The sequence below is a fragment of the Aplysia californica genome, unplaced genomic scaffold (genome assembly GCF_000002075.1).
Source record: "Aplysia californica isolate F4 #8 unplaced genomic scaffold, AplCal3.0 scaffold00397, whole genome shotgun sequence".
Taxonomy (NCBI): domain Eukaryota; kingdom Metazoa; phylum Mollusca; class Gastropoda; order Aplysiida; family Aplysiidae; genus Aplysia; species Aplysia californica.
The window spans coordinates 503,199-529,974 of record NW_004797667.1 but is presented as its reverse complement, the minus strand read 5'-3'; the positions used below and the strand labels follow the sequence as shown (position 1 = coordinate 529,974).

Here is a 26,776-nt window from a genome sequence, read left to right as displayed (position 1 = left end):
TATATATAAAAAACATTACAGACATGATGATGTATGACATCAAGTGGAAATCTGACAGATAATTTAGATACAGTTGGTCTATTTTGATGTTTTTTGTCTTGATTTGCCCGTTTCTATAATCATCCTGATCAATTTTAGACAAATCCTATTGAAACTTGCAAATTACAGTACACTTTATTGTGTCATCACCATGTCCTTTCAATAACTGAAGTTTGCCAGAAAATCGAACATTACAAAAGACTTTTTATCTTAAATTTAGTATATTAATGAAACTTCAGCTTGCTGTTGATGAAATAAGATTGCTTTTGGTTCAGTTAGTTAGATTTCAAAATTCATCTTTTTGTCACACTTTCGGGACCAGCTTTTGAGACTTGCTCATATTTATCAGAAGGAGAAATGTTCCCCCTTTGGCATGAGGTCTGTGTGCTCAACAGGTTTCTAATAATAGGGCCTAAAATAAGTACAGCTAAACTCGCAGGCTAGACTCGCAGGCTAAACTCGCAGGCTAGACTCGCAGGCTAGCCATACTTAATAATGGTGGCTGAATTGTAAAATTTTAGCTTGCAATACCTAAAGTATTTGTATTTCAAACGAAAACAAAAGGTGCCTTACTGTACTGACATGCATGTATTTTAAACCTGAATAATTGATCAAGATCTAATTAGACCTGACCTGTGTACTCTACAGGTTTCAGTCTATAGGGCATATAACCTAGATCCAAGTACGGCTAGACTGTCAGGCAAGCCCTGCCACTTTGTTTGTCGATTCATTTTATACATGATTTGACATTTGAGTGCACAGATTACAGATCTCATTAGTAATTGTTCAGGTTTAAAATGCATGCACTGTCAGTAAGGCACCTTTTGGTTTCATCCCAATTACAAAAATACTTTTGGCATTGCAAACAAAAAATTTATACAATTCAGTAGGCCTATATTTTGCTGTTTGTCAGTCTAGCCATCATTATTAAATACGGCTGCTAGCCGTCATTAAGTGCGACTAACCTCTTCCATTGACAAATGTATCAGATCAAATAGGTCAAATGTTTCAAATGAATGATCAGCAGTGTATCACCTATCAAATGTAGAGCAACAAATGTATCAAATGAATGAACAACAATATATCACATATCAAATGAATCAGATTAACAAATGTTTCAAATGAATGAACAACAATGTATCACATATCAAATGAATCAGATTAACAAATGTTTCAAATGAATGATCAACAATGTATCACATGGAATGTATCAGATCAACAAATGTATCAAACATCAAATGAATCACATTGTTTCATGTCGAATTTTTCAAATTTGTGTATCAAATGGGCAATGTTTAGACTGGGTGTAAAATATATAAATAGGGGAGTGGACTTTTCTTGAACCGTATCTGTGATTATGGTTGTAAATTTTTACCAAATATGTGAGGCGTGCTGACAAAATGAGTTATTTCTGGCAATCCATAAATTTTAATGGAGATATTCTCCAACATTTGACTCTAAGGTCAAATTTGTAGATTTTCTGTCGATGCCACATACATTCTTTAACCTTATTATCCGTACGCCCTGGGGTCATTTTGTACCTCCGGGGTTGTATTCTTCACATTTTAGAACACTTCTTGTGCGAAGATCTCTCTGAAACTTTCAGTATTTCTCAAAAAATCATTTTGACAGACTACTGCAAAGCGTACAGGGATCAGATTAATTAGTAAATATATCCTCTTTTGAAAGCGGTGGAACAGAGTTCCCCACGTTGTATGGATACGGTAGTAAAACACGACGTACAGATATAGGGTTAAGTATAACATGCCTTTTATTATTTCATACACTTTTAAATTGTAAAAACTTCACCTATAACCATGATGTATCTACTTCCATATGGCTCAAATCCGAGAAGTAACTAATTTTGTCGGAACGCTTCACATATATATATATATTCCTGTTTTTTTGTGTTTTGTTTTATTGTAGCTGAACTCATGTCATTTTATCTTCACATCACCGTTGGAAAACTTTGGTAGGTTTAGCGTGCAGGAGATGTACGTCTGTTCTGAAAAACTAAATCATTTTCAGTGGTGGTTATTGTCTTTTAAACTGAATATTTCCAGTTCAGAAACACTCAAAGGTTGAGACAAGACTTGACAGACTGAAGAAATGGCGGGAAGAGAGAAAGAAAAAGCAAGAGGAAGAAAAGAAAGCCAAGGCCAAACCGGTGTTTCGCGTCGGCAAAATGGAGCACAAGGATCCCGGAGACTTGTTCAACTGGGGGACAGTTGCTGAGGTAATTTTTCTCGAGGTTTGAACCCTCTAGAACCCACAACCAGATGCAGTTTTTTGAAACTTAGGAAACTGAAAGACTAGTCAGAAAATGGTCAAAATTTTAAGAGAACAAAACATTAAATAAAAAAAAAATTAATGAGATGCAAATTGAGTGTATCAAATACGATACCTTGTTCACGATGAAAAATGTTCATATTCTCATATTATTTCTGTTTTATTGTAAATTTCAAGTACAAGTGACAGTTTCTATCCTTGTTAAAAGACAGATGCATTTTTCACTCCGTGCAAAGGAGAGTCTATCCTCAGGTACTTGATGGAAAACAGGCAGAGCGCCCCCCCCCCCCCGCCCCCTGCCCAATTTGTTTTGTTTTGTCCACTAGACATCTTCTCCACAGACTTAGTTGAGACTTGACTTTTTTTCTCAATGACTCAGAATGGAATGACTAGCGTCTATGGTGTAGCATTTAGGTGCTTTGCTGTCACATGCAGGAGTCTTGAGTTCGAATCCCCACAAGGGCGAATTTATATAGAATATCTCGGTCTTTCTGCTGGGATGTTGTTTCTCTCTCAGCCTAGGCTGGCCCTGACAGTTTAGGTCAGAAGCCTGGCTCCTAAATGATCTAAATTGTGTTGCTCAGAAGTCTTAGTTTTAGTAAGTTTTATGCCACTTGCGACACAAATAGGTCATGTAAGTGCTGGTTCAGAAGTCAGTGAATGTAGGAGTTATTGATTCAATTAACTGTAACTGATGACTCTTTGATTTCTTGAAAAATATTTCAGAAGCCTGTCAAGCAAAAAGCTCCTCGTGGCGGTCAGACTGAAAGTGCTCCGAAGCCTCAGGCCAGGACAAATACCCGCGCCGCCGCCGCCGCCAGCAAACTTGTCCAGAAAGAGCCAACGGTGGCGTCGTCCAAAGCAAAGGCTGCTGCGGTATCCGCTGGCACCACTGGCGGTACTTTGAAGAGATCTACATCAACGGTACTGCCATCGAGCCGGTCGCAGAGAGTGCAGACTGTCGCAACACAAGCGCAACCTCCCAAGGCCAGCACTGCTGCGGGAAAGAAAAATGTGCGGTCAGCTTCAAAGTCACAGGGTCAGATATTTGATTTTGCCAAACAGATCAAGCCGGATGTGCAGAAGAAGACGGAGATTATACCTTCAGCTGCCACGAAGAGCAAGAAGGAGACTTCTGGAGGGAAGCGAGCTGTCAGGACCAGGGATTTGTCCTCCCAGCTGACTGCAGCTGCTAAAGCAAAGGTTTGTTCATAACATAATAGGCTGGTCTCTCACAACTACAACATGACCGTTATCTGATTTTGCTTGTTACTCTAAGGTACCGAATAAGGCCCCCCCCCCCCTTAAAAATAAATTTTCAGGTTTTTTTTTGGCGTTATTTAAAAAGTTATTTTAAATTAAGAATTTATTTACATCAAATTTTTAGCATTTTATCATTTTAGTAGAGGTGTTGGCCAGAATCAGGCTGTGCAGAGAACTGTTGTGAATGGAACCAACTTTTTTCGTGCGCTCATATGACCTTATGCAGTTGCTGCGCCGTAAAACTCTTACCAAAACAATCTAAAACAAGCGACTGTCTTGTGATGTTTCCGCTGGGCTTTCTGAATGTGTGTCTCATCCATCGCCACTTTCTTAGTCCTATTTCTACTTCTATGTCCTTTTGTCCTGTCCTTTCTCACAGCTCTTCATTTCTTATTTTACCCTGCCTCTTAATTCTTAGGATACTCCTCATACATCTGTTGATGAAAGTCTGGACCTTATTCAGTACTGTCTTTGTTGTCTTCCAAGTTTCACAGCCGCAGAGGAGCACAAACTTGACGTTGAGTTAAAGAGTCGAATCTTGGTGCGCAGTGAGATGTTGCTTGCTTTCCAGACTGGTTCTAATACACACTTTTCATATATGCATTGTTATTTTCAGATGAATACGGAAAAGCACTCTGGATTTCTCCGGTCTAAGGGCCAAAGAATGACGAGAAGCTCAGCACAGAAGCAAGTGGAGAAACAAGTGGAGCCACCAAAAACTTTGGATGCGAAGAAAGGTTTGACTTTACTTTACTTTACTTTACTTTACTTTTCCGATCCAGCGGCCATATGGGTTCTAGCCCTTTGGTCTGTCGATATGGCAAAGAATTAAAGGTTTGACAAATGAGTGGGTTTTTTTTCTTTCTTCTTGGTTGGCAGGTGCTCTGGTGTGTGGTTTCCTCCTTCTTTCCTCCCAAACATCCATTGCCCTTATCTCTCTCCTCCTTTTCTCTGTATGTTCATCTCCAGTAACATTTTTCTAATCTTCGGCACTTCTATGACCTATTAGTGTTTCTAATGCTGTCTATCTTTACTAAAATTAAAAAAAACCCAACTTTCTGAAATATCTGGGTCTGTGGGTGGTTGACGGGTGCTCTGGTGTGGTTTGCTTCTTCTTTCCTATCAAACATCTATCGTCCTTATCTCTCCTCCTTCTTTTTTATGTTTGTTACTCTCTTGTAACACCTCTAATCTTCTGGCGCTCTTATGACCTTATGCAGTTGCGAGCGCTGTAAAACCTCTACTAAAACAAAATCTGGGTCTTTTACAGTTTCTGAATTGTCGCCACATCAACCACAAACTCAAACTTTTCTACTTCAGTCCTTTTTTTTGTTGTTTTAGTTTTCACCGGAGTAGATCTGCTGAGGGGGGGCTCTGGTGACCTAGAGGTTAAGGTGTTTATCTCTCATTCAATAGGTCCCGGGTTCGAATTCAGATAGCGACGGAAATTTTTCTTCTCCCAATTGTCTCCTTTCACTTCCTTTCCTGATCTCAAGCAATGTTCTGTTGTTTGCTTTCGTCTCCGCTTTCTGCCCCCCACCCCTTCACCTCCTTTGCCCCCTCATCTTGGCCCCTGACTCTACTTCTGCATCAGCAAGTCTGTAAATAGCAATACTAGAAAACAAGAGAATATAATATGTATTTTCCAACATGAAAGCGGACTTCTATACGCAGACCTTCAAAAACATATTAAATACCTTTTTTTACCAACTGGTTGGCAGCTATGCTACTCTGTAACTCCACACCATAACAAATCAAAGAGAGAAACAGCAAACTTCGAGCTACCTCGATTTAAAAAAACAACCCAACCCATCCTCAAACCACTAATGATGTAAGGCACACATTGACAAAATAATATCAGTATCATCCCTTCTCTTCTCTTACCCTTTTTTTAAACTCCCAGTGGAGCACAGGCCATCAACAACATTACTCCAGCGAAGCCTGTCCTGAGCATCCTTTTCTATCTGTTTCCATGATGTCCCCGCTTTTTCAATTTCCGCTTGTACCGCTCGCCTCCATGTCATCTTTGGTTTTCCCTTCTTACGCTTTCCTTGTGGGTTCCACGTTAAAGCCTGCCTGATGATGCTTGTCGGGGGTCTCCTCAGGGTGTGTCCAATCCATTTCCATTTCTTCACCTGAATATCTTCCTTTACTGGCCTTTGGCTTGTTCTCCCCCACAGTATCATCCCATTCAGTTATTATTTTACACAAAAGCATACACGAAAAAGTAAAGAAAAAAAAAGTACCAGTGCAGAAGATATCTCTATACAAAATCTTACTACCGAGGTGACCTGTGATAACTCCACCACCTTGCTTCACTACACCCGCCAACCCCCTCCATAAACAGAATCTTACTACCGAGGTGACCTGTGATAACTCCACCACCTTGCTTCACTACACCCGCCGACCCCCCTCCATAAACAGAATCTTACTACCGAGGTGACCTGTGATAACTCCACCACCTTGCTTCACTACACCGGCCGACCCCCCTCCATAAACAGAATCTTACTATCGAGGTGACCTGTGATAACTCCACCTTGCTTCACTACACCCGCCAACCCCCCTCTATAAACAGAATCTTACTACTGAGGTGACCTGTGATAACTCCACCTTGCTTCACTACACCCGCCAACCCCCCTCCATAAACAGAATCTTACTACCGAGGTGACCTGTGATAACTCCACCTTGCTTCACTACACCCGCCGACCCCCCTCCATAAACAGAATCTTACTACTGAGGTGACCTGTGATAACTCCACCTTGCTTCACTACACCTGCCAACCCCCCTCCATAAACAGAATCTTACTACTGAGGTGACCTGTGATAACTCCACCTTGCTTCACTACACCCGCCAACCCCCCTCCATAAACAGAATCTTACTACCGAGGTGACCTGTGATAACTCCACCTTGCTTCACTACACCCGCCAACCCCTCCATGAACAAAAGTTAAAAGTTTTCCTCAGAATCCTCTCTAAAAAAAAAAGAGTGGGGAAAAAGTAGAATTGTGCACGTTCATGATGGGATTTTTCGAATAATAATGAGAACGAAGCCCGCCTATGTCAGTTGGAGGGATCTGAAGTTGCAGATTTACTTTGAATGGCTTGAATTTATTGAACTCGGAAAACGTGTGTGGGAAGGGTTGGGGGGGGGGGGTTACTTTACCAATGCCCTCCGTCTTGACCAGTCATATAGGTAAAATCTGGGGGTTTTTTTTTTGGTTTTGGAAAGTTGGCAGCCGTGAATTGCTTTGTAGAATACAAAAAAAAACCCTAATATGATACCACAAAAAACCCTGATATGATATTGATATTGCACAGTATTATCTGAATATATTATTAGACCTTTCAGTAAATGCTGTCAGTTCTATTATAGTAAATGCTTTTGATTCCTTTCTTTTCTACTCTATGGTTTGCACAAACGTAGCAACTTACTAAGGAGCTTTTGAGCTGTTTAAACGCGGCTAGTTATTAATTTATTCTAACAATTTAACAAATTTATATAAGCAGTGGCAGAACTTCCAAGAGAAATGGACGAGCTCGCTGTTGATGATGAACAAAGACAGTCAAATCCCTTTGGTACGCAAAATCTCAGCTGTTTTTTTATCTCGACTGTCGTTTTTATCAACTGGTTTTACAGCTACTTGCTGTTGTCGTTGCTCTGTTCACAAAGGAAGCGAGTTGCCTCTAAAATAACCTAACAGTGTTGATAGGGGCGTTAAACCCATGCCCTTTTATTTTTTCAAAGGTAGCAAGTTGCCTCTTTGGACATCATGCGAATACGAAAGAAAATGAAAACACAGTTGTGGGTGCAGGGTGTCCCTTTTCAGGCCAACTTAAGAGGTTCCTTCACCCTTTGGTTTTCAATCTTAAGGGGTATTTAAACCCTTGTTTTAGAAACTTACAGGGTTGTTGGTTTTTTGTTTACATGTCTGACAAACTAATCGTCAAAAGTCAATTATCTCCCAATTTTTTGCATGTAGATCTAAACATTTAACTCACACGCACATTCACACAAACACACACCGAGTAACCATGACTATGATTGAATGCTAACGATTTCTAGGTAACTGTAAGGTTTCAATAATGTAACACCAAGAAATAAATGAGTAATGTTGACTAGAATCAGAGTCGTGTTCACTTGGAGGTGGGGAAGGGTGGTGGTGCTTGAGCCAATCAAAAATTGAATAATAAAGTTGACAACCTAAAAGGGGTCAATTCCGACTGTAATACACAAAGAAAATACATAAACTGATTCATTATTTTTCAGAGCCATCCCAGGGTTCACGGTCCAGTCTTTCCAGACTTTCGATAAAAAAAAAAAAAGGCCAATTCATGTTTACTAGTGTTAAAGAAGGATGGGGGCAGACCTACCACTGTGCGTAATGGGGAGCCCTGGGGTGGTTGTCGGGTGCTCTGGTGTGGTTGCTCCTTCTTTCCTATCGAACATTTACCACCCTGATCTTTCCTTTTTTTGCGTTTGTTACTTTTTAAAACTCCTCTAATCTTCAGCACTTATATGACCGTCTTGTGTTGCAAATGCCATAAAACTCTTACTAAAACAAACAGAAGTCACAGTTGAACCTGTTCTCACGGCCACTTGTATAATACCTGTGGGTGGTTGGCGGGTGCTCTGGTGTGGTTTGCTTCTTTTTTCCTGTCAAACGTCTGTATCTCCCCTCCTTCTATTTTGTGTTTGTTTCTCTCTTGTAACTCTCCTCTAATCTTCGGCGCTTATATATGACCTTGTGTTGCAAGTGGCGTTAAACACTTACTAACCGACATTGTGTCCTTGGGAAAGACACTTTACACGAATTTCCCATTTGGCTGTGTCCTTTCGGAGACGAACGTTAAACTAGGAGGCCCCGCCTCTTGAATAACCTAATAGTGTTGATAGGGGCGTTAAACCCATACCATTTATTTCAAACACTTACTGAAACTAAAACTACTAAAACTAAATCACCTGTACAAACGGCCACCTGTTTAAGACAATCGCCTGTACAAACGGCCACCTGTATAAGACAATCACCTGTACAAACGGCCACCTGTTTAAGACAATAATCTGTACAAACGGCCACCTGTATAAGACAATCACCTGTACAAACGGCCATTTTCCACTTTGCCCCTTTCATTTTTTCTGAATCATAATGACACTGTGTAAGATGTCTACTCCCCCAAGACAACCATTTTTCTCCTTGACCCCCCCCCCCCCCCCCCCCCCCCGGGTAGTGCCACTGACTGAATTTTCTTTAGTCTATTTTCAAAGCGGGGGACATTAACTTGTTCTTATACACAGTAGAATTGTAAATGGGCTGATTCATCAATGTCATGCTCATAACTGTGCCTGAACTGCAACAGGAAACTGCTGCTTTTTTTTTCCTAATCCTTACTATCGCCATTTTCCTCTACTTCTTTTGTATGTTTGTCACACCCTTGTGACCTGCTATTTCCGGGGTGCCTTGATAGTCGAAACAGACTTTGTGCTGTTGAAGCTAGAGAGGTGAGCAGAGTAAGTCTGATTCCCTGTAAGGACTTCTCTGTTGACATCCACCCCTTTGCGCTCATATGACCTTATGCAGTTGCGAGCGCCGTAAAACCTCTACTAAAACTAACTTTTCTCCTTGACAAAGGGTGGCCATCTTGGACAATTTGGCTGTACTATAATGGATATGAACAATGGTCAGTAAAAGCTTTTGCAGCTTTCCGCCTGTTGGGTGTTGGCAATTCATTCAAGCATACATATTTGTGTCTTTCGGTACCACTTTTTACTTTTTTGTTTGGCCGTTTATTCCTTCTGTCCTGCTAATGCTACTCTCAGTGTCTATGTGATAAGTCTCTTTATCCACGAAGTTTTGATCATTGCAGACGTACATAAATGGGATCAGTCTTGCTAGCTGTGTTAGTCGTGAAGTGAGACCGAGGCACTATATCATATGTTTTTCTACAAATTTTCTTTACAGGTTTTTGTCAGTACTTGTTCATTGTTTCGTTGATTTGAATTAATAGGGGGTGTTTTGTTTGCTTTTTGCTGTGACTTTTCCATCCACTGTTACTAAAACTCATATGGGTAGTTGGCAAATGCTCTACTTTGATTTGCTTCTTCTCTCCTGTTAAGTGTCTATTGTCCTTAGCTTTCCCCCTTCTTTTCTTTGTATGTCATTCTCTAATACACCTCTATTCTTCGGCACTTATACTATTTAATTCTATGCTGTAAAACTCTTATCAAATGTGAACTAAAACTAAAAATACAACCATTGTTTAGTACCCTTTAGAAAAAAATGGAACAGAAAAAGGACAAAATCATTTTTTTTATACTGCAGGCACTCTTAACTGATTTCATCGTTTTGAGCAAGGGCAAATAAAAGATGTTTTGTTTTTCCCAGAGCTTCATTTGTCGGATTCGGCGGTGGACAGTCCCAAACACTCGACTCCGGCCCGTGGGAAACTTCGCAAGAGTGTTTCTTCAAACTGCTCTCCAGTGCAAGCGCTAAATCTGGGCTCGGTCGGCTCCAAACGTCGTCGGAGTCAACGAAACGAGAAAATTAGGTTGTCTCGGCGGAAGAGTAAAAACGTGTCAGTCATGGGAGCAGATTCCGAGTTTGAGGCCGATGTTAACGACAATGCACCATCGTTCCACGACAGCATCGCCGCGATAGAGAGTGGCCTCGTTGCTGATAAACGGGAAAGCGACAATGTCAAAGATTGTCCAGCTTTAGACGGAGGTTCTCCTTCAGCTGAGGAAGGAAATGGTGAAGCAGAAGACGCGTTGCTCCGTGGGGAATCAGCAAACACTTCCTGCAAATTGAACGATACTCTGGGTGTCTTGGAAAAGTCCAATAAAGAAAACATGACATACGAGAGTCCGAAAGATTCTAGCAAATCCAAAATGGAACGCCGGTCTCGATACTCTGCCGTGAAAGAAGTCAAAGTTGCAAAGACACCGAGGAGGAAGAGCTCTCGTATTTTGGCCGCGGCAGCCACTGCTGATTCTGACATTGCAGACGGTATTTTGAACTCAGAAAGTCCCGGCAAGAAAAGCAATCAGCTGGACAATGGCGACCTAATGGAAGACGTGGAAGAAATGTACCAGGCCCAGAATGTGTCTGACTCGGACACTCAAGTGCCCCTGGAAGCGGACGAAGACGGCACACCCACGACTCAGCAGAGGGAGAGAATGAGCTCTGCCCTAGGGAAGAGGAAGAGCCTACGACTGGCTGGACTGGCGTCCTCTAGCTCGGAGATGGAGGAGAACGACGGGGGAGCCTTTGTCTGGGAGAAGAAGACTCCACGACGCAGCAGTCGCAGACAGAGTAAACGAGCTATGGGTTCTGCTGTGGCCCGAAGGAAAAGCCGGCGCTCAACAGTTGTCTCTGTTAGCAATGAAGGAACCACAGACATTGAAGGTTGGTGGATTTTATGTCGGTACATTCATGTTGAGTACAATGTTAAGTAAATGACTATGTATCCATTTATGCATTTTGCGAATTACGTTGTGTATATTATTTTATTATAAATGTATTTGTATGTGTTCATTTCGTAATGATGTGTAAGCCTGCGTGTGTGGTAAGCAAGTAGATGTGTGTGTGTTTGTGTGTGCTCGCACGTGTGTTTGACGTGCTTGTGTGTGCACGTGTGCTATTTCCGGGGTGCCTTGATAGTCGAAGCAGACTACTTTGTGCTGTTGAAGCTAGAAAGGTGAGCAGAGTAAGTCTGATTCCCTGTAAGGACTTCTCTGTTGACATCCCCCCCCGGTGGTTGGAGGGCGCCACTGGTTGGTCCTACTTCTTTACTTTCCTTCTCTGTTGTATCTCTCTGTCTGTCTTAACCCCCTGGGGCGGTGACACTGACTGAAGTGTCTTTAGGCCATTCCCAAAGGGGGGACATTTCTCGTTCAAGCATAGAAGAATTGTTAATGGGCTGACTCATGTCACGCTCCTAACTGTGCCTGATCTACAACAGGGAACTGCTGCTTTTTCTTTCCTGATCCTTACTATTGTCATTTTCCTCTACTTCTTTTGTATGTTTGTCATTCTCTTGTGACCTGCTATTTTGGGGTGCCTTGATAGTCGAAGCTGACTTTGTGCTGTTGAAGCTAGAGAGGTGAGCAGTCTAAGTCTGATTCCCTGTAAAGACTTCTCTGTTGACACCCACCCCTTGGCGCTCATATGACCTTATGCAGTTGCGAGCGCCGTAAAACCATCTACTATAAATTTTTAAAAAAATGTCTCACTTTTTCCCAGCACTAAATGACCAATATTGAGTTGATGTGCTTCTATTTACTCAAACCAAAAAAAAATCCTCCACTTGGTGCTCATATGACCGTATGCAGTTGCGAGTGCTGTAAAACCATCTACTGTAAAAAAAATATCCCCCACCCCCTAAAAAAAAAGAATGAAAATAGAAATACGTTCCTTCAAGCAATGTGTACAACAACCTGGGTGGTTGGCGGGTGCACTAGTGTGGTTTGCTTCTTCTTTCCTCTCAAACATCTATCGTCTTCGTCTCCTCTCATTTTTTGTGCTTGTTACTCTCTTGTAACACCTCTAATATATGACCTTATTGGGTTGCAAGTGCCGTAAAACTTCTTACTAAAACTAAACAGGTGACGACGTTGTTGAGAGCGTGGCGGTGTCCCGACCAGCTAGCACTCCGCCCAGCACCGACACACACCTGGCCACTCCGGCAAAAAGCGCGCCTCGTCAAAGCGTAGCCGCCCTCCGCAGGAGCGTTCGCCGGTCGCTGGTGGTCAGCGTCAGCGATGAAGGGACGTCTGTCGGAGGCGGGGACTCGTCTGCTCGCTCGGCCGACGCCTACCATGTTGCCAAATCTGGCCACCCTGAGGTGTCCTCTCGGATCTTGCAAGAACTTGTGGTGGAGAAAGTGGACGGGGAAATCAGTTTTATCGAGGTGAGGCAGATGCTGGTTATTTGTGCTGGTCTTATCAATTAACTTATCAATAAACTTATCAATAAACGTATTGATGAACTTATCAATTAACTTATCAATAAACGTATTGATGAACTTATCAATTAACTTATCAATAAACTTATCAATAAACGTATTGATGAACTTATCAATAAACTTATCAATAAACTTATCAATAAACTTATCAATGAACTTATCAATAAGCTTTTCAAAAACTTTTCCGTAAACTTTTCAATAAACGTTTCGATGAACTTATCAATAAACTTTTCAAAAACTTCTCAATAAACGTATCGATGAACTTATCAATAAACTTATCAATAAACTTTTCAAAAACTTATCCAGTAAACTTTTCAATAAACTTGGCAAAGGTGTTACTCTCTTGTAACACGTCTAGTCTTCAGCACTTATATGACCTTATTGTGTTGCAAGTGCCGTAAAACTCGTACTAAAACAATGCTCATTTCAGGTGCCCATGGATGACAGCATCGTAGGCTCACCGTCTGCAAAAGAGTCTCTGGCCAACTCTCTCAACGGCCTCAAAGACCAGTCCACACAGCCGTTCTCTCCCAGGAAATCGGCAGACGTGACGGCCTCCTCGTCCAGTCAAGAATCGAGCCTTTTCTCGTCGCCGCTGAGGGACAGGAAGTCCCCGGCCGCCGATCCACAGGGGGGAGATCGAGGGGTGATCAAGACTCCGAGGTCACTGGGGGTCAGGGGTCGGTCTTTGGCTCCGACACCAACGACCTTCAAGGAGCCCGGAGAACCTCTGTCTGCGCTCAGGGCCAGGAGCGCCAAGCGGCGGAAGACGGAGTGCTCGCAGACTCCGGAGCAGATGTAAGTGTTTGTGCATATCCTCTGCCAACTGTTTAGATGTAAGTGTTTGTGCATATCCTCAACCGGCAGTTCAGGTGTAAGTGTTTGTGCATATCCTCCGCCAGCTGTTTAAATGTAAGTTTTTGTGCATATCCTCTGCCTTAAATGTAAGGGTTTGTGCATATCCTTAGCCAGCTGTTTAGATGTGTTTGTGCATATCCTCAGCCAGTGGTTTAGATGTAAGTGTTTGTGCATATTCTCAACCAGCCGTTCAGATGTAACAGGCTTGTCGACTACCCCAGATTTGACAATCAGGAATTTGAGAAGACGTATACTCCCCCCCCCCCCCCCCCAAGGGCAGTGCTACTGACTTGAAGTGTCTTTAGGCCATTCCCAAAGGGGGGACATTAACATGTTCTTATGCACAGTAGAATTGTAGATGGGCTGATCAGATTCATCAATGTCATGCTCATACTCTTCCGGAACAACATAGGGGGAACTGCTGCTTTTTCTTTCCTAATCCTTACTGTCGTCATTTTCCTCTACTTGAGTGGTTGGTTTCGTTCCCTATGCAGTCTCTTCCTTGTGACATCATTGATGGTTTGTAGGCGTATGGTTTCGTTCCCTATGCAGTCTCTTCCTTGTGACATCATTGATGGTTTGTAGGCGTATGGTTTCGTTCCCTATGCAGTCTCTTCCTTGTGACATCATTGATGGTTTGTAGGCGTATGGTTTCTGTCCCTATGCAGTCTCTTCTGGTGACATCATTGATGGTTTGTAGGCGTATGGTTTCGTTCCCTATGCAGTCTCTTCTGGTGACATCATTGATGGTTTTTCTGTTTCAGGATTGAGATCCTCAAGAAGAGCCCCATGGTGGAGATGAGCCGACGACGATCGCGACACGTTTCCTCGCCCGGTGAGTGGACACAGGGACACACACACCCTACACTCCATCCTGTCCCCGACGTTTTATTCAAGAAAAATTATGAAATTATGCAAAACTGAACCCAAAAATGTGAAAATATGCAATTCTGTTAATTTTAACAAAGAATGATGAAGGAAAATAATCAGAAATTATGCAAAAATGATAAAATTTTGCTAAATTATGTGGGGTGCATAAAACCACGGGGACAGCAGGTCTAACTACTGGCCACTTTTTAAAAAGTTTTTTTTTTGTTTAGTTTTTTTTTGGTGGGTGGTTGGCGGCTGCTCTGGTGTGGTTTGCTCCATCTTTCCTATCAAACATCTGTTATCCTCCTTGTCTCTCCTCCTCCTTTTTTGTGTATGTTACTCTCTTGTAACACGGCTTTTATATGACTTTATTGTGTTGCAAGTGCCGTAAAAGTCGTTCTAAAACTTTTTTAAAAAATACATTTTTTTCCAATGTATGCTGCGTTTCTTTCCTCTAGTTTCAGTTTTAGCAAGAATTTTATGGCACTTGTAACACAGTGAGCTTTAATTGAAATTCAGACTGTTATCACCCGAGCTTTAATTCAAATAATTCCAACTGTTATCACCCGAGCTTTAATTCAATTAATTCCAACTGTTATCACCCGAGCCTTAATTCAAATAATTCAAACTGTTATCACCGGAGCTTTAATTCAAATAATTCCAACTGTTATCACCCGAGCTTTAATTCAAATAATTCCAACTGTTATCACTCGAGCTTTAATTCAAATAATTCCAACTGTTATCCACCGAGCTTTCATTCAGATTCCAACTGTTTTCACCCAAGCTTTCATTCAGATTCCAACTGTTATCACCCAAGCTTTCATTCAGATTCCAACCGTTATCACCCGAGCTTTCATTCAGATTCCAACCGTTATCACCCGAGCTTTCATTCAGATTCCAAATGTTATCACCAAAGCTTTCACCGAGCTTTCATTCAGATTCCAACTGTTATCACCCGAGCTTTCATTCAGATTCCAACTGTTCTGCCCCCAGCTGCTTCTCTGAGCAACTTCACGGCCCTGTTGGACGAGGCCTCCCACGCTGCCACTGACAAAGAGAAGGCCAACAAATCTGCTCCTGGCCTCCTGGAGGAAGACAACATGCAGGTGGAAAACCTCCCTCTGCCACAAGACGAAAACGAGCCGTGCACACAGGGCGAACCATGCACACAGGAAAAACCATTCACACAGGACGACGAACCATGCACAAAGGAGGAGGAACCATCAGTGGTAGCCGTTGATGAGGGTGATGCTCAAGGTGATTTTTTTCCCCCGCTTGTTCTTAGAGTATTTATTTTGGTTTTGACTAATATTAGTTCTGTTCAATACAAAGAAATATGAGTAGGTGGTTGGCGGGTGCTCTGGTGTGGTTTGTTCCAAACATTCGTCATCCTCATCGTGACTGATCAGATTAGCGTAAGACATCGCCGTATGTCAGTTTGGAAAGTGACGTCTGATGGATCATGTTTCCTGCGCCTTTCGTGGACTGAGTCTTGACCTGGTGCTGTATTGAAAAACAAAACAAAAACTATCCCAAATTTACTAGCCATGCATCATATCGCAACCTCAGTGCTTTCTTGTCGTTTTTCCATTTTTAATAACAGTGGAAACAGTTCATAACAAAGAGTGAGCTTAAGAAGAAGTCAACAGTTTCACTGATTTAAAAAAATGGAGATACAACAAGAAAGCACTGAGGTCGCGATATGTTGAGGTCAAATTTTATTGTCTGATATAGATTTCTTTTGTTTCGATGGTTTTGACAAGTTTGCCCTCAGCTGTTAGTGTGGTCAAATCCTCCAATTAAGGTGAATAATAATGATAATAATTATATAATAATGAATGTACAGAACTCTCCCGCCTGTCTGTGATGTTGAGGGTTTTCCACGGGTGCTGCAGGGCTGCCAACCATCCCAATTTTTTCGTAATCATTACGATTTTTTAGCCTCACTATGAATTCCGATCGTAAGGTGATTTATTACGAATTTTACAGACAGCAGACTTTTGGCTATAAAAAAAATATTTGTCGCTGTTTTTTTCTTTTTACAAGTCTTAGACTCAGTGCAGACCTGTAAAGCAAAACTTTGGCCTTCACTTTTATTTAACTTTCGATAAGCCCTCTTTTTCCAAATTAAGACCTGTTTTTGTTCCTTGTAATATAGTAATTTGAAAATGAGAGCACAATTACTAATTTTTATGGGAAATGACTAATTTTCTTCATGGTCATTACTAAAAACCGTGGAGATGGGTTGGCAGCCCTGGTGCTGTTTTTCCATTTTCTCCCGTTATGTCTGTTCTGTTCACTTACAGAAGATTTATCATTGTACGTATTTGTGAGGCAGCGTGGTGGAATCAGGCTCTCGTCAAAATAATCAAAGTGAAGAAACTTGCATTTTTCCGCAGGTTTGTGAATTTTTATCAGATTTTTGTTTTTGGGCTCAACACCTTTCATGCCCATAAAGAGCTCATTTCCATGTGGATTTTTCTTAAAAACGTTGATTAAAGGCACAAAAAAATGTATATTTTCAGTTACCACGGACTCTTAAGCTAAGGAAACAACTAATCTTTGGCATCCATTTTCTCACTTATTTTACCTCTGAAAACAGATGACCCCCACCTCCTTCATTCGCAAATATCTCAACTTGTATTCAAGATAAATTGATATTTTTTCATCCAAATAAAGACAAGTGAACACGCTTTAAGATGATACTAATAACTTGACATGCCCAAAAATTGACGAGAGCCTGATTCCACCACGCTGCCTCACATTTGTTTTCTGTTTCACCCCCAATTTAAAAGTTGTCGATTAGCTGTCTTTTTGTTGTCAAACGCAAGTTCGCAATTTCAGGTATTTTCACAAAATCCCACTAGCATCTTCTTTACTTCTAGTCTTGATCATCATTGTGCTTATCTGAATCATCATGTTCTTTCGTTTCCAGCGGCTAAAGTGAAACCTTTCCGAGATCTGCTCACGTCTGAGACTGCCCGACTGAACAGTCTGTGCCAGGAGTGGACGGAAGTCGGTGCAAATACCGCCGGCGTCGGGGACGATGGTAAGACCATTTTGTTCGAGGTTATTCCTTCGAACAGGTGCTGCGGTTTTCTGGTGTGTCAGGAGAATGTGTCACGGGCTTTAGCGACGTTGGTGGGGGGTTAGCGGGTGCTTTGGTGTTGTTTGCTCCTTCTTTGCTCTCAAATATCTATCATCCTGATCTATCCCCCTTCTTTTTTTGTGTTTGTTTCTCTCTTGTAACACCTCTAATTTTCAGCACTTGTATGACCTTATTGTGTTGCAAGTGCTGTAAAACTCTTACTAAAACTAAAACGTGGTCTTCCCCTTGATCTTTTACCCTGTAGGTTCCAATCTAACACTTTCCTTGTTATACAGCTGCTTGACTTCCTGAAAGTGTGTCCAAACCATCGCCGATGCCTTCTTCCTACCTCATCTCTGACTGGGATCTGTCTTGTTCTTCTTAATACTTCCTCGTTGGTGATCCCGTCTGTCTATCTGATCCTCAGTAACTTCCTCAGACACTTGTTCAAGAAAACCTGTATCCTCTTTATGCACGTCTGAGATGCGTTCCATGTCTCACAAATTGTCTCACACCCTTACAACAAGACTGACTTCACGTTTGAGTTGAAAATCCTCGGCTTTGATCGTAGTGAGATATCCCTGGTCTTCCAAATCCTGTTTAAAGAAATAAATGCAGTCTGTGCCTTTTCAATGCTGGACTTTATTATTTCAGCACCTGTTCCTCCCTCTCTGTCAATTATGCCGTTGAACCTTACTTGTGCTTGTGGATGGTTGGCGGATGCTCTGATGTGGTTTGCTCCTTCTTTCCTATCAAACATCTATCGTCCTTATCTCCCCTTCTTCTTTTTTATGTTTGTCACTCTCTTGTAACACCTCTAATCTTCTGGCGCTCATATGACCTTATGCAGTTGAGAGCGCCGTAAAACCTCTACTAAAAGTAAACTAAAAAACCTTACTTGTGAGTGGTTGGCGGGTGCTCTGGTGTGGTTTGCTCCTTCTTTCCAATGAAACATCTATTGTCCTTATCTCCCCTTCTTCTTTTTTATGTTTGTTACTCTCTTGTAACACCTCTAATCTTCTGGCGCTCATATGACCTTATGCAGTTGGGAGCGCCGTAAAACCTCTACTAAAAGTAAACTAAAAAACCTTACTTGTGAGTGGTTGGCGGGTGCTCTGGTGTGGTTTGCTCCTTCTTTCCAATGAAACATCTATTGTCCTTATCTCCCCTTCTTCTTTTTTATGTTTGTTACTCTCTTGTAACACCTCTAATCTTCTGGCGCTCATATGACCTTATGCAGTTGGAGCGCCGTAAAACCTCTACTCCCCCTCGGGGCAGTGCCATTGACTGTAGTGTCTTTTGGCTATTCCCAAAGGGGGGCATTTCTCGTTCAAGCACAGTAGAATTGTAATTGGGCTGATTCATCATGTCACGCTCATAACTGTGCCTGAACTACAACAGGGAACTGCTGCCTTTTCTTTCCAAATCCTTACTAGCGTCATTTTTCCTCTACTTCTTTTGTATGTTTGTCACTCTCTTGTGAACTGCTATTTCCGGGGTGCCTTGATAGTCGAAGCAGACCTTGTGCTAGACTTCTCTGTTGACACCCACCCCTTGGCGCTCATATGACCTTATGCAGTTGCGAGCGCCGTAAAACCCTCTACTAAAAAACCAAAACCCCCCCAAAACAAACCTGTACTAAAACTAAAGTAGAACCTTACTTAAACTACAACTAAAACGCTGTTTGTGTCCCCTCAGTTCTGGGCCAGCTGCGGTCGGTGGTGGGCAAGGCTCAGCTCCTGATAGACCAAAGGTTCAAGCAGTTCTCCGGGCTCGTCGACAACTGTCAGTTCAACCTCGGGGAGAAGGAGACAACTCCGACCGACTTGCAAGGATTCTGGGAAATGATTTACTTCCAGGTAACTCACCACTAACTGCGCCGTGTCTGTCTATTCTGTTGTAATCCTCGATGCACACTGACAATCAGATTCAGGTGAACTGAGACGGGGCCAGCCAGCCAGATTTCCCTCCACGGAGGGGACAAAAGCTTCCATTGTGGCACAATTGGAGCAAACCCTCCAAAAGATTATCTCAAGCTTTTAACATAAAAAAAAAAAATCTGATCGTTGACCTGAACCTCGGTGTGAAATGAACTGATGTGAATGCAACCAACTTATGTTGCGTGGGCTCATATGACCTTATGCGGTTGCGAGCGCCGTAAAACACCTACTGAAACAACACAACCCCCCCACCAAAATCCAACATTGTCGTTTTAGGGGGGATTTGAATAGTGGTGGGCGCTAATCCATACCAGTCCTCAGTACTTATTCAGAACAGCTTCCTTAGTAAATAATTAGATATTTTCGTCACTAAGTCGATAGTGATCGATACTCAAGTTTTGGCATGCAGGTTTTTTTTTTTCTCCCTAAAAAGCATTAAGAATGCCGTTGACTGAAACACTATTGTCTGTGATATATAAAGACATGCAACCGGTTTCTATGGTGGAAGTTGTGTGTGTGGGGGGGGGGGGGGGGGTCCAAGAGTCCATGAATGCAGTCGATCCTACAAAATTCAGAAGCAACTTTTGGGGTTCAGCTAGCCTAAATTAAATTTTTTTTTTTTTAATGAAGCCCCCAAAAGCAAACTAAAACCAAAACCAAAAACACCAAAAGTTTAATTAACCCCCCCAACAGCAATAGACACAGCTCAGGCTAATGCATGTAGGCCTACTACTGCTTTTTGTGGGGGGGAAAAAGGATTGTCATTATTACAGTGATACATTTTTGGCACGTCCCTTCTTAAATCTTAGTTATAGTAAGTACTGAGTACTTATGGATATTACTGGGCTCTCTTAGTCGATGTAGTACTCGATATTGACGGCCAGTGTTGACTAGAGCCCGCCCCTAGATTTGACCAAGTTGTGCAAAATTGGCAGCTTTTGCCATTCTATGGAGAACTATCCTGGGCGGCCCCGACTCTGTTTCACATCATGTATCAGCAAACGTGCGGTGTGCCTTGGGCGGCCCCGACTCTGTTTCACATCATGTATCAGCAAACGTGCGGTGTGCCTTGGGCGGCCCCGACTCTGTTTCACATCATGTATCAGCAAACGTGCTGTGTGCCTTGGGCGGCCCCGACTCTGTTTCACATCATGTATCAGCAAACGTGCGGTGTGCCTTGGGCGGCCCCGACTCTGTTTCACATCATGTATCAGCAAACGTGCGGTGTGCCTTGGGCGGCCCCGACTCTGTTTCACATCATGTATCAGCAAACGTGCGGTGTGCCTTGGGCGGCCCCGACTCTGTTTCACATCATGTATCAGCAAACGTGCGGTGTGCCTTGGGCGGCCCCGACTCTGTTTCACATCATGTATCAGCAAACGTCCGGTGTGCCTTGGGCGTGCGCCGTCAAAGATTGTTCTTAACAAGATTGCTCACTCAGCCAAAAAAGTGTCTGCGGAAGTCCGCGCCTTGGTTCAGATGGTGCTGCAGTCTTTGTTTTGAAGCTCTCTTTTCATTTCTCAAGAAGAAGAATAGGAATAGCACAGTTTGTTAGTTTTGCTTCTATTGTTTTTCACACAAGTAGGGTAACTCTGTGTGTTAGTAAAGTCCGCACTTTTTCTAAGAGGGCGCCACCGGATTTTGAGGACACTTTTTTAATTCACTCAAAGAGCTGAGGAGTGAACTATCTTGTTGTGTACGATCTTTGATGCTGTGAGCTAAAGAGGCCTGTGCCTGTTTGAAGGTTTGCTTTCATTGCTTCTGAGTTGTCGTGTAAGCTTTGTTACAAGCGTGTTTGTGGGTGGTTGATGGATGGATGCTCTGGTGTGGTCAGCTATGTCTACTTCTACTGCCAGGACTGTGGTGTTTCTTTTATTTCTGTATACATGATGTACGTGTATTTTAGCCCGTGTGCTTCAAGCTGTGGATCTGTCCCTACAGTCGTGTTTCTTTCTTTAATTTGTCGCTTTTAAGCACAAGGGGGCTATTCCCGAAAAATACTGGTTTGAGAAAATTGAAGTTTAAGTTTTTAGATCCCTCTTCAGTTTCTTTAAAAGACAAGGAGAGTTTTCTCTATAACCAAACAAATAAATACACACCACTGAAACCAAACTTCTCCTATAGGTAGGGCAATGCCCACTTTTGGTGTAGGTCAAGGTTTCTGGAAACCCCCGAAATCTGGGTTAGCCCGCTTGTCCTTAAAAGCGACCAATTGTACATGCACATGTACTGGTGTGTTTAGTTGTTGCCTGTGTCTGTGCTTAAAGCCGTGGAGCCTTAATGGTCAGCGGGTGCTCTGGTGAGGTCTGCTCCTTCTGTCCTATGAAACTTCGTTTGTCCTTATTTCTCCTCCGTGGGTGGTTGGCGGGTGCTCTGGTGTGGTTTGCTCCTTCTGTCCTATCAAACATCTATCGTCCTTATCTCCCCTTCTTTTTTATGTTTGTTACTCTCTTGTAACACCTTTAATCTTTTGGCACTCATATGACCTTATGCAGCTGCGAGCGCCGTAAAACCTCTACTAAAAAAAAAAAAATACATGTGTGGCTTTGTGGATGTTTTGACAAGTCAAATGTCTGTCCCATGTGTGGCTTTGTTGATGTTTTGATAAAAAATGTCTGTCTCATGTGTGGCTTTGTTGATGTTTTGATAAATGTCTGTCTCATGTGTGGCTTTGTGGATGTTTTGACAAATGTCTGTCCTATACATGTGTGGCTTTGTGGATGTTTTGACAAATGTCTTGTCTCATATATGTGTGGCTTTGTGGATGTTTTGACAAATGTATGTCCCATGTGTGGCTTTGTGGATGTTTTGACAAATGTATGTCCCATGTGTGGCTTTGTGAATGTTTTGACAAATGTCTGTCCCATACATGTGTGGCTTTGTGGATGTTTTGACAAATCTCCCCCCCCCCCCCCCCAACCCATGTTGCTTTGCCAGGTGGAGGATGTAAACAATTTATTTGCTGAACTTTCTGAGCTGAAGCAAAATGGCTGGCAGTCCAAAGCGCCGACCCCCGTCAAAAAGGCTCTTGTGAAGGTAAACACGCAAATTTTTTTTTTGTATTCCGGCTTGGACACTTGAAATGCTTGGGTTTTTGTTTTTAGTCTCAACTCATATGTTCTTGATAATGCTGTTACTCTTGTATGTGTGTGGAGGTTGGTATGTGTCAGTTTCAAGTAATCTCAAACGTTATTAACCCTATTTGTACCCCCTGGGATCATCTTGTATCCCCGGTGTTGTATTCTTCACATTTTAGAATACATCTAGTACGAATATCTCTTTGAAACTTTCAGTATTTCTCAAAAATCATTTTGACAGACTGCTATGCAAAGCGTACGGATTGGATTAACGAGTTAATTTCCTCTTTGGAAAGTGGTGGCACAGAGTTTCCCACGTCGTACGGATACGATAGTAAAACACGACGTACGGATAGGGTTAAGTGGTGGCACAGACTTCCCCACGTCGTATGGATACGATAGTAAAACACGACGTACGGATAGGGTTAAGTGGTGGCACAGAGTTCCCCATGTCGTATGGATACGATGGTAAAACACAACGTACGGATAGGGTTAAGTGGTGGCACAGAGTTCCCCACGTCGTATGGATACGATAGTAAAACATGATGTAGGGACTGGGTTTATGAGTCCTCTGTGAACTTCATGCCCCATGTCTGTTAGGATGCAGTTGCTTTATCCAAATTAAAAAACGTGGCATCCCTTTACTTTGAGCTCATATGACCTGATGCAGTTGCGAGCGCCGTAAAACCTCTACTAAAAAGAAAAAGACTTTACTTTGAGTTGTATAGATAAGTTTACTTGATTAAATATGTACTTTCGTCTAACAAGAGAAGTTTCAGAAACTTGACGTTTTATTTTGTTAGGGCTGAAGCCGTAGGTGCTGAAATTCACCAGTCCCAGTGTGACAAAAAATCCCTGCCTAGCCCCTTTGGGAATGGCCTAAAGACAACTTCAGTCTGTAGCACTGCCCTTGTGTGTGTGTGTGTGGGGGGGGGGGGGGGTACTCTGGTTGCAGATTGTAGTTTTTTTTAAAATGATTGATGATTGATCATAAACTACCCTCTCAAACTTTCCCTCACCCCCCGAAGTGGTGCAACTGACTGTAGTGTCTTTAGGCCATTCCCAAAGGGGGGACAGGCTAGAGAGGCGAGCAGAGTAAGTCTGATTCCCTGTAAGGACTTCCCTGTTGACATCCATTCCTTGGCGCTCATATGACCTTAAAACCTCAACTAAAACTAAACTAAAAACTTTCCCTGGTGGATCAATAAAATGTATTTTGGGTGGTTGGCGGGTGCTCTGATGTGGTTTACTCCTTCTTTCTTATCAAACAGCTATCATCTTAATGTCTCCTTATTTATGTTTGTTAGTCTCTTGTAACACGGCTAATCTTCGGCACTGATATGACCTTATTGTGTTGCAATTGCTGTAAAACTCTGACTAAAACAAAAAACAACAACTAAAGTGTATAATTTTCTCAATGATCTCCCACTACTCATCTGCAGAGAAAGCCGTTGGCCAAGGGGGCCAAGGCCAAGGGGAAGTCCAACTTCGCGGCGTTCCGGGCGGAGATGATGAAGAGGAAGGCCCAGGGGGCGTCGGCTAAGCCAGCCGAAACGGTCGGCGAGGACACAGAAGCCACCAAGACGTTCGACGGAGGCTTTTTTGCCGTGTCCAGTCCCGTCCAGTCACCTAGCAGCAGTACGTCGGGGGTCCTCTTTTAAAATTAAAAGATAATTTTAGACACTTTTTTGTATTTTGTATGATCTAGTCTTAGTAAGTGGGTGGTGGGCGGGTGCGTGCTCTGGTGTGGTTTGCTTTTTCTTTCCTATCAAACAACTCTCGTCTTTATCTCCCCTTCTCCTTTTTTGTGTTTGTTATTCTTTTTGAAACACCTCTAATCTTCGGCACTTATGATAACCTTATTGTGTTGCAAGTGCCGTAAAACGCTTACTAAATCTAAAGCTTTCGTGTGCACGTGTTCATCTATGTCTCTCCTTTACTCAGTAGTAATAACATTTACATATATATATATATAATTTTATCTCATATCCTGGCTCTATAGCACGTTCTATGACGTATTTCATAACTATTATTAACCAAGTTGACCCTAGAACACTCAGAAACATTCTCAGCTTCCCGGGAAGCATACAGTGCTGGTAGCCGATTAAGCACTCAAACACTAACATACTGTCAAGATTTTTCACTGTCTGTAGCCGGGTACCCATTCCCACTGGCTGAAGTGTGGAAGACTAGGGTAAAACACCTTTCCCAAGGACACATCGTTGGGCCCCTGGTGGGGTTTAAACTCCCGAACTTCCGGTAACATGAATGACAGTCGAACCACTAGACCATTGAGGCCGGTACTGATGTATATTTCATGTGTCGAACCACTAGACCATTGAGGCCGGTACTGATGTATATTTCATGTGTCGAACCACTAGACCATTGAGGCCGGTGCTGATGTATATTTCATGTGTCGAACCACTAGACTATTGAGGCCGGTACTGATGTATATTTCATGTCTGTTCTTGTCCTCAGAGTCTGCTGAGGGACCCCTGAAGCCGGCCTCGCCAACCAAGACCTCTGAAAATCAAGATTGTGAGAAAACGGAACAGTCTCCGCAGAAAGACGCGTCTACTCCCACCAACCCAAGGAACAAGGAGAACGAGGCGAGCACTCCGCCCACCAGCCAGCCGACGGTCATGTCTGTGAAGAGACTCCGCTACACGCCCGCGGTCAGCAGTCCCCTTCTCAACGACATCACAGATGTGGGAGAGACCAAGTCGTGATCTGTGTGTGTGTGTGTATCTCGCCGGAGCTAAACTACTCTTGTCCAAAGTTTTGCCTCATCATGCATGCCTGTTATATATAAATACACGTTGATAGAATACTGTCTAGCACACACGTGGCGCAACACGCACATAGCGAACAAATTTTCTGTTTCTGAATTATTTCGTATACGTGTATATTCTCTGTATTTAGAACATATTATGTGTCACGACCTGGCGGAATCAGGCGCTCGTCAATTTTGGGGCATTTGGGGTTATTGGTATCATCTTAAAGCTTGTTCATTTGCCTTGCTTTCGATGAGAAAAATATCAATTTGAATAGACGACGAGATAGTTGCAATTGAAGGAGATGGGGTCGCCTGGTTTCAGAAGTAAAATTGGTTCTGGGAAAATGGCTGCCAAAGTTTGGTGACTTCCATAGCTCAAAGAGTCCTTGGAAACTGGAAATTTGCTTTTTTTTTGTGTCTTTAATCAAGGTTTTCCCCATAAAATCCTCACATAATCAAAGTGTTTCTGAATGGACGTACAAGGGTGTTGAGCCATAAAACAAAAATTTGGGGAAAAAACCCCTCCAAACTGGCGGGAAAATGCCTGTTCCTCCGATCTCTGTATTTTGACGAGCGCCTGCGGTTCCTCCACGATGCCTCACGTATACATAACTGGCAGAATTCCATAGATCCTCTGATTGTGCTGTCTGTGTGTGTGTGCTAGACTATGTACAGATTCTGTGTCAACTCCATTGCTCTGTCCTCGACTGTGTCAACTCCATTGCTCTGTCCTCGACTGTGTCAACTCCATTGCTCTGTCCTCGACTGTGTCAACTCCGTTGCTCTGTCCTCGAGAGGTTTTATGAGCTGTGCGAGCACAAAACAAAGAGTTGTGAACGTTTCTTGAAGGACGCTCTCTCCTTCTTTGCTCCTCCATGGGGGGAATGGAGCTCGTAGTTGGGAGATTTTTATAGCATGTCCTTGACCCACATTTCTGCCGGGATCTGACAGGGAATTGTGGAGAAAATTCTAAGTAGAGCCAAATTGTACTTCACTTGCTCATTGAGAAGGAGAAAGTTTGAGTGGGAAGAAGCGGGCATCTGATTTAGAATTGAGAAATCACATTTACAGACCTGCCACTCATCCCGATTTTTTTCACCTGATCCTGATTTTTTTACTCTAAAATCCTGATTTTTAGATTTCATAGAGTGGCAGGTCTGCATTGAACATAAACTCTTATTATATTTGATTTGCAAAAACTGAAATGCATATGCCATTTGAGTAAAAAGATAGGTAGGAAGGGTTGATGGTTCAGGTCATGAGACTGAATGGACACTGTGGAGGTAACTAGCAGTGGAGTACAACTAGATGATATCTCTGTGTGTAAACATTCTTTTCTGGACCTGAGTGAGTGGTTGGCGGGTGCTCTGGTGTGGTTCGCTCCTTCTTTCCTAGCAAACATCTATTGTCCTGATCTCTCCTCCTTCTTTTTTGTGTTTGTTACTCTCTTGTAACACCTCTATTCTTCGGCACTTATATTATGACCTTATTGTGTTGCAAGCGCCGAAAAACTCTTACTAAAACTGGAAAAAACCTAATCGTGGACCTGTTGCCGAGGAAGTGACATGGACAAGATTAAGCTCTCAGGGTGTTGTAGAATGTGAGGTGGGATTTTCCCC

General features: G+C 42.6%; 1 protein-coding gene across 2 annotated transcripts in view; it reads left to right on the top strand.

Moving 5' to 3' along the window:
* Positions 1-25,378, top strand: part of LOC101848133 — a 34,731-nt gene extending 9,353 nt beyond the window's left edge. Inside the window, exons 2-15 of one of the 2 annotated variants that reach the window (XM_013085687.2) lie at positions 2,103-2,275; positions 3,055-3,531; positions 4,208-4,328; positions 7,098-7,166; positions 9,971-10,990; positions 12,190-12,494; positions 12,979-13,346; positions 14,171-14,241; positions 15,270-15,533; positions 17,212-17,325; positions 19,063-19,223; positions 22,242-22,340; positions 23,824-24,019; positions 24,860-25,378. In XM_013085687.2, the coding sequence (XP_012941141.1) occupies positions 2,103-2,275; positions 3,055-3,531; positions 4,208-4,328; positions 7,098-7,166; positions 9,971-10,990; positions 12,190-12,494; positions 12,979-13,346; positions 14,171-14,241; positions 15,270-15,533; positions 17,212-17,325; positions 19,063-19,223; positions 22,242-22,340; positions 23,824-24,019; positions 24,860-25,110 (3,689 nt within the window). In that variant the 3' untranslated portion in view covers positions 25,111-25,378. The remainder of the gene's footprint in view (positions 1-2,102; positions 2,276-3,054; positions 3,532-4,207; positions 4,329-7,097; positions 7,167-9,970; positions 10,991-12,189; positions 12,495-12,978; positions 13,347-14,170; positions 14,242-15,269; positions 15,534-17,211; positions 17,326-19,062; positions 19,224-22,241; positions 22,341-23,823; positions 24,020-24,859) is intronic. The other variant, XM_005103934.3, reaches the window with a different exon arrangement.
* Positions 25,379-26,776: the final 1,398 nt, after the last annotated feature.